Source organism: Penaeus vannamei, chromosome 7 (assembly GCF_042767895.1).
Source record: "Penaeus vannamei isolate JL-2024 chromosome 7, ASM4276789v1, whole genome shotgun sequence".
In the NCBI taxonomy this organism is placed as follows: Eukaryota; Metazoa; Arthropoda; class Malacostraca; order Decapoda; family Penaeidae; genus Penaeus; species Penaeus vannamei.
In genome coordinates this window covers 34,394,963-34,407,462 of record NC_091555.1, presented here as the reverse complement: position 1 = coordinate 34,407,462, position 12,500 = coordinate 34,394,963, and the positions used below count along the sequence as shown (strand labels likewise).

Genomic DNA, 12,500 nt, shown 5'->3' with positions numbered 1-12,500 from the left:
GCATGGCGATTCTGAACAGAAATAACCCTAGTAAAAAAAAGGAACACGGTGTTATGACAGATCTTTGCACTAGAGTGAATAGAAGACACCGGATTCCCAGACAATTGAGCGTGATAATCAGATTTACAGTAGCAAATTGTAATGGATTTCTTCACTCGTTCTCATTTCGCGGGAAGTTTTCGCTCGAGAAGTCGGACACGATCGCGCAACGAGCGAAATCTTGCGTAGATTTTATTTCATCCCGTGACGTAGTGTGACCGCGTAAGAATATGCAGTCTGGCTCGAGAGAAAGAGGAAAAGACAGACAGTGCGCACAGAGAGGGTCTGGGCCGACCACCAAGCGAGAGAACGATTCCAGGCGGAAAGGGGTCGGGAAGCGGCCGCCATCCTCACAAAAGCCATGCAACACAATACTCGATCAGGAAGAATAAGAAAATACAATTCTGTCGCATTTTGGAACCGAAGAAGAGGGGGAAAGGGAAGAACAGAAGAAGAAGAATAGAAAAGAAATAAAGCGAATGACACTGTGCATATCCGGAGAGCCATAGGAGCGGGCGCGGGCAAAAACAAGACGCAAGAGGTCAAAACGCGCCCTGGCTGACATGCAGGACAAAGGGCGTGTATATATATAGAGTGTGTATATATATATATATATATATATATATATATATATATATATATATATATATATATAGAGAGAGAGAGAGAGAGAGAGAGAGAGAGAGAGAGAGAGAGAGAGAGAATTTACATACATACATACATACAAACACACACACACACACACACACACACGCACACGCACACGCACACGCACACGCACACACTCACATTATATATATATATATATATATATATATATATATATATATATATATATATATACACATATATAGTGTATATATATATATATATATATATATATATATATATATATATATATATATAGTGTATATATATAGTGTATATATAGTGTATATATATATATAGTGTATATATATAGTGTATATATAGTGTATATATATATATATATATATATATATATATATACATATATATATATATATATATAGTGTATATATATATATATATATATATATATATATATATATATATATATATATATATATATATACATAGTGTGTATATATATATATATATATATATATATATATATATATATATATATGCGCATATAGAAACATATATATACGTACATACATACATATATAATTATATACATGCACATGCATGTACATACCTACATACATACATATATAGATACCACTCCATATATTATATATATATATATATATATATATATATATATATATATATATACATACATATATATGTATGTATATATGTATATATATATATATATATATAAAAATATATATATGTATGTATGTATATATATATATATATATATATATATATATATATATATATATATATATATATATATACATACATACATACATATACAGGTGCAGACACACACACACATATGTACATATACATTCACACACATACATACTCACCCACATGCACATATGCACACATGCCCCGCCAGCACGTTGTCTGTTGCAAGCGAAGGCGTCGCCGCGTCCGAGGCCGGGCGTGAGGCACTGCCGCCAAAGATCCATATAAGTCTATAAGTACTTCTATAGACTCGCTGTCTCCAACGCATGTAAACCTCATTAACGCGTCAGCAAGCGGCGACGGACACGCGGCAGAGCATCCGCCTCGGGCCGAATCAATAGACTGACAGACACGAACACAAAAAAGGAACAGGATGCTGATGGCGGTCTGCCGTGCCCGCGAGCATCAAAAGGGCCTCAGACGGAGAAATCAATGAGGCCCGAGGGCCGTTGATGCTTCCGCTGATAGGTCAGTCTCTTCCGATGCGGCGCTGCAATTACGCGGCTTTTGTAGCTCATTCTTTGAAGGCTCTGGGGTCGAGATCCTTCCAGCCTCCCTCGCCCCTTATTTTTCTTCCTCTTCCTTCCTTTCAGTCTTCATCCTTTCCCCTCTCTCTCTCTTTTTTTCTTTTCCTTTTTTTATCTCATCTCGCGTCCCTCCCCCCTTTTTTCTGTTTTCCTTTTCCTCTCTCTCTTTCCACCCTCTCCTTTAGCCTTTTCATGTCTCCCTCCCTCTATGCTTCCTTCTTTCTTTCCTTCTTCCCCTTCCCTCTGTGCCTCCTTTTCCCCGTTCCCTCCCACTATCTCTGAATTCCTCTCTCTCTCCTTCCCTATGCGCTCCCCTTCTCTCTCTCTCCACCCCCCCCCTCTCTGCCAGTTCACCTTACCCGTTTCTCCGACTTATTCCCCCTCTCCCCCTCCTCCCCTCTCCCCCTCCCTCTCTTTAATATCAGCCTTCTACTTACGTCGCCATAACAACGGCGCCAACGCAGACTCACACCGTACCTGCAATGAGGAAAATAAATGTTAGAAATCAAATTGCTAGGCAATACGAAATACAACAAATCGGGGGCAAACATTTATACATGTAAATATTCAAACAAAAGCGCGTATATATATGCATACATACCCACAACCACAACCACACACACACAAACACATACACACACACACACACACACACACACACACACACACACACACACATACATACACACACACGGACACACACACACGGACACACACATACAAACACACACACACACGCACACAAACACGATAAATGGTCCTCTCGTCTCGGCCACCTAGATAAATCACGGTCAACAATTACCCGAAGGAGGAATAGAAGCGGATTCGTGACGCATCATTTGTACAGACCCGAGGGGGGGGGGAGGTTCCTTTCTTGGCCGATGGGGGGGGGGGGACCTTAGCGCCCCAGATAGACTCCGGTGAAAAATCCTTCTCCTTCTGCCGCTGGGGTGTATTTGAAAATACTATGGTGGTGAATATAACAGCATCGGCAAAAGCAGCAGCAGCAGTAGTAGAAATAGTAGTAGTAGTAGTAGTAGAAAAAAACAACAACACAATAACATCATTAACGGCAATAAAAGAGAGAGAAAAGGGTAGCCAAAAAGACATAGAATAGCTTACCCGTCTGAAAAGGTTCCCATCCCATCAAAGGAAAAAATATCCCCAAAACCAAATAATACCCTTCACTTAAAGAAAAGAAAAGAAAAGAAAAGAAAAAATAATACCCTTCCCTTAAAGAAAAGAAAAGAAAAGAAAAGAAAAGAAAAGAAATAATAATACCCTTCCCTTAAAGAGAAAAAGAAACCACCGAATACCACCTTAGGACCCCCCCCCCCACAAAAAAAAAAAAAAAAAAAAAAAAAAACGCAAAATCCGCATCCGCAGCAGGTCCCCGCCTCCGTCCCGTCGCATCTCCAGCGGAGGGGAAGGGCCCTGGATCCGAGCCTCGGAGGCGGAACGGCGGAAGGCAAATAGGGAAAGGCAGCTCCGAGGACCCAGTCGAGCCTGAGGGACGGCGGGGAGAGCAGGCGCGGCTCAAGAGAGATAAGGAGGCTAATAAATGCGTAAATATGTACATAAATAAACGAGTAAATAAATTTCCTTCATAATTAAAATTTTAGTAGAGAGAGAGGAAGGGGACTTCTTCATTCATAAACGATAATATCTTATGATGGTCATTCATATTCACCATTATTTGCATCATCACTAATTACCATCATCATCGTTATCATAATCAATATGACTACGATAATGATGAATTCTGTCTTAAAAAGGAAAATAGAGTTTATTAAAGCTGAAAGTCAAAGCAACGACAGAAAAAAAGAAAATCTCCATCAAACTGGAATGCAATAATAAGAGAAGGGTCGAGGGAGAGCAAGAGGAGAGGAAATAAGAAGCGAAAGCATACACTGAAAGGCACAATAAAGCAAGAGAAAAAGAGGAGGGAGGAAGAGGGAATGAGAGGAAGGAATCCGAGTGTAAAAGGAGTACGGGAGAGACAGAGGAAATAAGTCAGACAAATGGGAAACAAAGGAGGGGTATGGGAAGCAAAATAAGGAAACAGAAATCAGAGACATAACAAACAAGGTAAAAGGGAAGTAATGTTGATAAATAGAAAACAAAGAAATAACACAATGGAAAGAAAAGAATAGGAAAGAATAAAGAATAAGGAGCGAGACAATAAACAAGGGACACAGGAAGCCCGACGACGGCTCAAAAGCAGAGGCCGGAAGGGCAAGGAGAGGCCAAGGCACCGGCAGACAGACAGACAAACAGACAGGCAAATGCACAGAGAGACTGACGGACAAAAAGACAACCAAACAAACCCAGAAAAAACATACAGACCAACATATCGACAGACGGACAGACACCGACAGACCGAAAAATAAAGACAGACAGACAGACAGACAGACAGACAGACAGACAGACAGGGCAGGTCAGTGTCCGAGGGGGACAAACGCCAGCTTGCAAGTCATCGGGACCGAGGGGGAAAAAGGTCGTATCTGATGCCAAAGTGACGGAGTTGCAAAAGATAGGGGCGTCGTCGTTGGGATTCATATGGAATGTTGGCGAGATTCGGTTTCCTGTGGGCGAGAGGGGAGGGGGGGGGGGGCAATGGAGAGAGAGAGAGAGAGGGGATGGGGAGAGAGAAGGGGGCTAAAAGGAGAAGGAGGAGGAGGAGGAGGAGGAGGAGGAGGAGGAGGAGGAGGGAGGAGGAGGAGGAGGAGGAGGAGGAGGGAGGAGGAGGAGGAGGAGGAGGGAGGAGGAGGAAGAAGAGGAGGAGAAAGGAGAAGGAGGAAGAGGGAGGAGGAGGATGAAAGAAAAAAGAGAAAGAAAGAATGAAATATATATATATATATATATATATATATATATATATATATATATATATATACTGAAAAAGAGAGCGAGAGAGAGAGACAACGAGAGAGAGAGAGAGAGAGAGAGAGAGAGAGAGAGAGAGAGAGAGAGAGAGAGAGAGAGAGAGAGAGAGAGAGAGCACATATTTTGTGTGGCACAATAAAGAAAATTACCTTATCATACTTGAGTTAGGCTTATCCATACGTTCAGCTGAACATAATGAATTTTTAATTTTCCGTCACTCGATTCTTAGCCCTTCACACCCTTCTCTTCTTTCCCTCTCTCCTTTTCTGTCATCGCTTCCATCCGTCTCCCTCCTCATTCCTCCCTCCCCTCCCATTCCGCCTTCCATTCCTTCCACCATGCCTACCCCTTTCCCCACTCCCTCCCTCTTTTCCTCCAAAATCCGTCTCTTCTCTCCTTCTCCCTTCTTCTTTCCTTTTCCCCTCTTTCTTTCAACTGCCCCCTTTTCCCTCTTTCTCTCCCTTCCTCTTTCCTTCTCCCCTCTTCTTCTCACCCCCCTCTCCTCCCTCTTCCTCCCTTTCTCTCCTTTCTCTACCTCTTTCCTTTCCCCCTTCCTACCTCTTTTCTTATCCTCCCTCCCCCCTCTTTCTCCCCTCTTCCTGCCGCCCCCTCCCCTCCTCTTTCTCCCTTCCTCCCTCCTCCTCCCTCTTTCCTTCTCCCCTCTTCCTCAAACCACCCTTTTTCCCCTCTTTCTCCCTTTCTCCCTCCCTCCCTCCCTCCCTCCCTCCTTGAGACGCTTGGCACGGCTCCGCGGTTTATGGAAGGCCTCTATCCGCTATTGATCCCGGGGAAACAAAGAGGCCGGGCGCTTTACTGCCTCTTACCTCCCTCTTATCTGAACACCTTCGAATTACTGGCGCCGCACCTCTTCGTCGCCCTCTTTGCAGGTCGCGGGCCCTGCTATAACCCGCCCACCCCACATCCCCTCTACCTCCGCCACTCCCCTCACCATTTACTATCGTCTTCAGCGTCGCTATTCCCCTGGCCATCTGCTACTGCTGTCCTTCGCATTTCCATCATTCTCTTCGCCATTCGCTATAGTCTCCGCGTCTTTGGCATTCTCCCCGCCTTCTGCTATTTCCTCCCGCATCTCCACCATTCCCTTCGCCATCTATTTCCTCCCGCATCTCCACCATTCCCTTCGTCATCCGCCATTTCCTCCCGCATCTCCACCATTCCCTTCGCCATCTATTTCCTCCCTATCTCCTCCATTCCCTTGGCCATCTGCATCTTCCTCCCGCATCCCCATCATTCTCCTCATCCCTATCTTTATCACATTCTTCCCTACACTGCGCGCCGCTACTACTGCTCCAACGCCATAAACCTGACATAAGCATGTGTTTGTTTTCCTTTTTTTCTCTCTCGGTTTTCCCTTCGGCCTCCCTCTACCACTAACTTTCGTAACTGCATAGTTGCAAAAAAAAAGTAATGGCTAGAAAATGCAGTTCAAAGTTGGGTCTTGCGTCTGCTGCAAATTACATGCAATGGAAAACTTCTCAGAAATCCTAAACAATTTACGGGACAAACATAAATCAAGAAAAAAACTCTAAAAAATAAAATCAAAGCCAAAGGAAGAGAGGAAAAAATATGAGTAAAAGGGTAATGGAGGAATGCGAGAGAAAGAAAGAGGGGGACGGAGGGAGGGAGGTTGGGAAAGGGAAAAGGAGAGAGAGAGAGAGAGAGAGAGAGAGAGAGAGAGAGAGAGAGAGAGAGAGAGGAGAGAGAGAGAGAGAGAGAGAGAGAGAGAGAGAGAGAGTGAGAATGAGTGAGTGAGTGAGTGAGTGAGTGAGTGAGTGAGTGAGTGAGTGAGTGAGTGAGTGAGAGAGTGAGTGAGTAGAGAGAGAGAGTGAGTGAGTAGAGAGAGAGAGTGAGTGGGTGAGAGAGAGAGAGAGAGAGAGAATGAGTGGGTGAGAGAGAGAGAAAGAGAGAGAATGAGTGGGTGAGAGAGAGAGAGAGAGAGAATGAGTGAGAGAGAGAGAGAATCACAAATAAAATCACATAAATCAGATAAAATCCCTGCAAAGAAACAAAGCGAAAGAGAGGAAAACGAACACGGACGAGGAAAAGGTGAAAGACAAAAGATGTGGCACAATGGATGGCCGGGAAGGCCGAAGAGAGTAAGAGGGAGTGGATGGGAAGGAGAGGGTAAGAGGGAGAGGACTCAAGGGATAATATGGAAGAGAGGATAGAAGGGAGTGGATAGGAGGGAGGGAAAACAGGGAGGGGGAGGGGGTGAAGGTGATGATGGCCTGTAGTGACAGCGAGTGGCCGGATGGGCGGGCCGGGCACTCGAACAAAACACTGTTACTCGCCACTGTTATCGATGCATCTCCGGCCGCGAGCGCCCTCCTTCTCACCTACATCGAGGTGAAGATGGGGTCTCGAAGGGCGATGTCGTCTTCAGTGGTTACGTAGACCCAGTGGCAGGAAAAGCGAAACAAAATGAAGTGGGATAAATAAATAAGATATAACAGAAACTGGAATATAGTCAATAAGCCTACAGACGGCACCATCAACTTCTTTCAAAACAAATTCCTTCAAACCACTTCTTAGGAAAAAAAATGGTATTGACAAAGGCAAACGTTAGCTGAGTTTTGATGCGATTTTTACTCGAACTTTTCTGGTAATAAAAATACATGAGAATCCAAAACCAGTACGGTTTTCATTGCAAAACTATTAATTGCAAATGTGATGATCGGAAAAAAATGCGAAACAATTTTACTTTCTATTCTTAAGCCATTTTCATGTTCCTACTGCGAGTGAAAGATGTACAAAAAATACGAATACGAACCAGAGTAACACAATGAACACTCGCAATCATATATAGCAAGGCGAGGAGACAGCGGGAAAATAGAACCTGAAGAAGAGGGAGAGAGAAAAAACACGCAATTCCACGCAATCCAGCTGGCCCGCGGTCCCGTAACGCTGTCACGATATAAAACGAAGCCATTAAGCGTCCGGATGTAGAGCTGTAACGGGAGGGTGGGGGTGGGGGTGGGGGGACGGAGAGCGCTGGTGGGGCCTGTACAGTGACCCAAGCCTCCAACAGGCAACACGCAACACAATAGACCGTGTTGGAGAGACGCGAGGAAACCCAGTTCCACGCTCGAAAGCAAAAATTGGAGTCTCACAAATTAATATCGGCGAGGAAAGAGTGACAATCGGTCCTTCGCCATGAGGAGAGTCGCATAATTGAAAGGATTCATCATATCTGGCTGGCTTAATATGCTTGCGTTCTCACACCGTACACCGAGTTAATTAGCATTCCGCTCATCGTCCCGTAAGGCTTAAAAGACTCCGTATATGCAAGAGAATAATCGAAGAATTAATGAATCAATTTGCAGTGACAGCGACCACGGCGAAATGAGTAACTGACACCACACCGGAGATGAGGACAGGAATGTGCAGTGTGGCGATAGAGGCGCTGTTTACCCTCCGCTGAATGCCGGTCCGACTGACTACTTGACAGTTTGGTTCGTGAGCTGCTTGTTTGCAGAGCGGTCATGTTAACTCACAAGGGATATGAATGCTAGAATGCTAATCAAGCACTCCATAAGTGTCGTGTTCAGTCTATAACAGCATTACGTTGAAGTGATTAAAGACAGAAATGGAAAAAAAATCGAGTCGTGGCTTGACGCGTCACGCCACTTCAAGGAACTCGCAAAATCTCATCCTGTCCCGAAAGAAGTATTTGGTAATTGCATAATTAAATTTTGGAAAGACAATGAGAGGCCGCCGTCCTAGGCAGCGCAAGGCCGTGCTCAAGGACAGCCAGTCTTTCTCGGATTAAACTCTACGGGAATTTTAAGCATGTGTTGGAAAACCAATCAGCTGATATGAATCACTGAGATGATATATAAATGCAATGCAATCAAAATATGAGACTCGCGGTTAAGAGAAAACATGAAACCAACGAACCAACCACGGTGGGTTGGAATGTCGAGCGAATGGCAACCTGGTGTGACTGGGGGAGGGGAGGGAGGGAGAGCATCTGTAGGGACATCCTGCATGAATGCACGACGACTCAGACACACCGAAACCTCTCCCCTTTATTCTTCTCTTTCGAATCGAACTCAAAGAGTCATGAGGACGAAATGAATTGGAAAGCACTATTCTATAATGCTATAATTTCGATTTATGATTAAGAATTTACTTTCGCAACTTGACTGATATGCTTTATAATATTCGTCTGTCGATCGAAATAAAAACAATTTATATTTCCTGTGTTTCAAAATACAGAAAATAAACCCTGTAATAATGACGCGTGTATCTTCTGCAGAGGAAGAGGATGTTGGGGCGGTGTCGCCTGCGGCGCGGGGTCAGCCTCGAGGTCATCGTAGAGGAGGACGACACGGCGGAGGTCGCGCTCGACCCCACGCCGCTCCCGGAGGAGGACGATGACGACGACGAAGAGGAGGACGTCGACAGTGAGCACGGTGGGTCACGCGGAGAAATTCTTTCTTTTCCCATTATCTATTAGTTGGTCAGGGGATGCCAGAGATGGCGATCTGCCCAGGCAGCCTTTTAAACACACAAGGTGAGCAAGCTCTGGCTGCGTCATTTGAACAAGGTAAAGACAACTATAATAAGCTATTGCAGCGGCGGCAAGCCTCCTTCCCCAGATCTTGCCACCTGGAACAGAGCGATTATTACCAGTGTTGTGACGCCCTCATGTATGTCAATCAAACTGTTCAAGTCTACCCCATTTTAGACAAGTAAATTTATTAAGCCAGAAATCCCTTCACTTAAGCCAAGAAATAATTAGAGGCTCTAAATGATGCCTGCACCGGCTGCCGCCCGAGGGAACGCCTCCATCAACACTCCGCACCGGCAGAGTGACTAATGCCGCCATTGAAATGCACTCGCGCTTTCTGCTGCAGGCGCCAGAGGGTCGGCTCCCAGCTCCCCCCGAGGGAGAGGCGGCGAAGGAGGAGGGGAGGCCACGGCGGCGGAGGAGAGGAGGCGGAGGAGGGAGCGGCGGAGGACAATCGGCGGGTTGTCAAGGATACGATCAGTGTCGTGTGAAGCCCTCACCCTCCTCGACACAAGGTGAGGCTCCTCTGCTTTATTTCTTTCTTGAAAGGTTGCCCGAAAACTCTCGCGAGTCTTGGCATTCCAGGAGGCGACGAGTACTCTTTCCCGGAATGGAATCGCCCTTTGGAAATTTCGTCCCGCCATATTCTGCTCTGAAAGGATTTGATCAATATTGCACTTGAGGCTGATCCGGATTAATGCGAAAGGTCAACGGATCACGGTCTGGAAAAAGAGTATTTTTCAATAGGCTTCTCATACCGCGAACGTTCCAGAACCGATCTTTCCTTTGTTCGCCTCGAAACAACTACCTCCATTACTTTGGTAGATCGCATGTTTGCATATATATAAAACTGACAAGCATTTAGATATATAAATACATGCACGTGGCATTCATCTATGGATGAATGTCACATATATAACAGTGCACTTGCCTATACACAAAACAGATGCATCTATATATATGGATAAAATGCTAGCATTCCCGCGCACACGACCTGCATATTTTCACTCGTGGATAAAATGCACTTGCAAACACTGACAACCGGTATATCACTGATGCACTTGAAGTTCGGTAACTGCGTTGGGTTCACGTCCCTGTTAATCGCCTTCTAATGAACCCCAGGAACAAGGTCCCTTCTGCGACAAAATGCCAGTAAGCCGATTAGCTATCCTCTTCACCCATTTCCGTTGCCAAAGATAACCAAATGCAAATTGATTTTTGAACATTGCCGAGCCCATAAAATCGCTAATTGCTAAAAAAGAAGACAAATTCAAACATAAAAAACAACCGAATTGTGAAAACGCAGAAAATGCAATGCAGATTTCAGTAGCGAATATTCAAATCAAAATTAAAGTTCAAACACTTGCGTAATTGAAAACATATTTTCAAGAGACCTCCGATTCGGGCAGTTCTAGTCAACACGCTACAGCCAACTCATTCAGCAACAATAATAATGAAAAAACAGAACCCGCTGAAAAGGGGGAAATGGAATTCTACGTGTATTTCCATAAAAGGCAGAAACACTACCGATCAATTCAAACAGATGACGACAGTTTTTTTTTCATCGTTAATCTAATTTCGTTTTCGACTCCTACATTGTTATAACTCATTCCTATTTTCGTTTTTGTTGGGATTGGGAATAAAATTCTTTTCAGATGACCGATGTTTCAGTGAATGTTCTCGTACCCCCCCCCCCCCCCAAAAAAAAAAAAAATCTAATTTGCAAATACTCCACGTCCATACCTCGTCGCTACATTCATTCCACTGAAAGTGGGTGCTCTTATGATCTCATTTCACAGTGGAATATTGTACTTGCTTCCTCACACACCAGGATTTTCCTTCAGCGTACAACGACAACGTGATGGCGTATTTTTAATGCGAAGTCAGCATCCACTACTATTTTTACCAAAACTGGAAAGGTGAAGGGTGAATATATCCCCGCAAATGACGTCACCGATATCATTTCCCGATGTGCCAGGGCAGAAACGGCCTGGCCTTCTCTTTCATCTTTGGCGCGGCGCTCGTAATTGTTTTTTCCCCAGTGTTTTTCCCCGCCCCACTCCCTATCGGCCTACACAAACAGGCATTACCGTAAAAGAGACACTTCTGGCTTGCACTCGCCGCGTTCCTCTCGCTTGAAACATCAATGAACACATTGCAGCTCACGATTGGCTACAGTTCCACCCATAATCCTCGGGAACAGCCTCCTTTTATGCCTCTCTTTCTCTCCCCCGAAAGCGCCTCCTCCGCCCACTCAACGGCGCTGGCCGGTGTCGATACCAGCAACTCCAACCCCGCTCCTCCTCCCCACTCATACATGTACACTCACTCTCTCACCTACACTACACACACGCTCTCTCTCTCTCTCTCTCTCTGTCTCATTTTCTGTACGTATAGGTGATCTATCTCTCTTTCTCTTTATCTATTTCATTGTCTGCACTTGTTGGTAATCTCTCCCTCCCTCCCTCCCTCCCTCCCTCCCTCCCTCCCTCCCTCCCTCCCTCCCTCCCTCCCTCCCTCCCTCCCTCCCTCCTCCTCCTCCTCCCTCCCTCCCTCCCTCCTCTCTCTCTCTCTCTCTCTCTCTCTCTCCCTCCCTCCCTCCCTTCCTCCCTCTCTCTCTCTACTCCCTTCCTCTCTCTCTTTCCCTGCCTCTCTGTCCCGCTCTCTTTCTATCTATCTGTTTTTCCCTCCACTCCTATTTCCCTCTCTCTCTATCCCTCTCCCCCTCTTTCACTCTCCCCCTCCTTCCCCCTTCTCTCCCTTTCCCCCTCCTTCCCACCCCTTTCTCTGCTACGCTACCTCTCCCCCTCTCTCTCCTATCCTCCCTCCCCCCCTCTCTCCCTACCCCTCCCTACCCCTCTCTCCCCCCTCTCCCCTCTCTCTCTCTCCCCCCCTCCTCCCAACTCTCTCCCACCCTCCCTCTTTCCCCTTCCCTCCCCTCCTCTCCCTCTTACTCTCTCTCCGTCTACTCGCCCAATAAGCTCCCTCTACCACAGGCACCTTCGTAATCAATATCCTCCTCACGCTTCCTTTATTCAATTACGGCAATCGAACAATCCTTCGCGCCCTTGAGGTTCGCTTACGCCCCTCGGAGAACAAACACGCCCTCCTTCCCGTCCCGCTTCTTCGCT

At 45.6% G+C, this 12,500-nt stretch overlaps 2 protein-coding genes across 6 annotated transcripts in view; one reads left to right on the top strand and one right to left on the bottom strand.

Annotated features, from left to right (window-relative positions):
• Positions 1–12,500, bottom strand: part of MCU (mitochondrial calcium uniporter) — a 478,923-nt gene that overhangs the window by 63,563 nt on the left and 402,860 nt on the right. The gene's annotated exons all lie outside the window — the stretch shown is intronic.
• Positions 1–12,500, top strand: part of LOC113822735 (uncharacterized) — a gene marked incomplete in the record, with an annotated part of 63,838 nt that overhangs the window by 39,976 nt on the left and 11,362 nt on the right. The window contains 2 exon segments of the mRNA XM_070123739.1: positions 9,115–9,271; positions 9,716–9,884. Coding sequence (XP_069979840.1) covers positions 9,124–9,271; positions 9,716–9,884 — 317 coding nt within the window.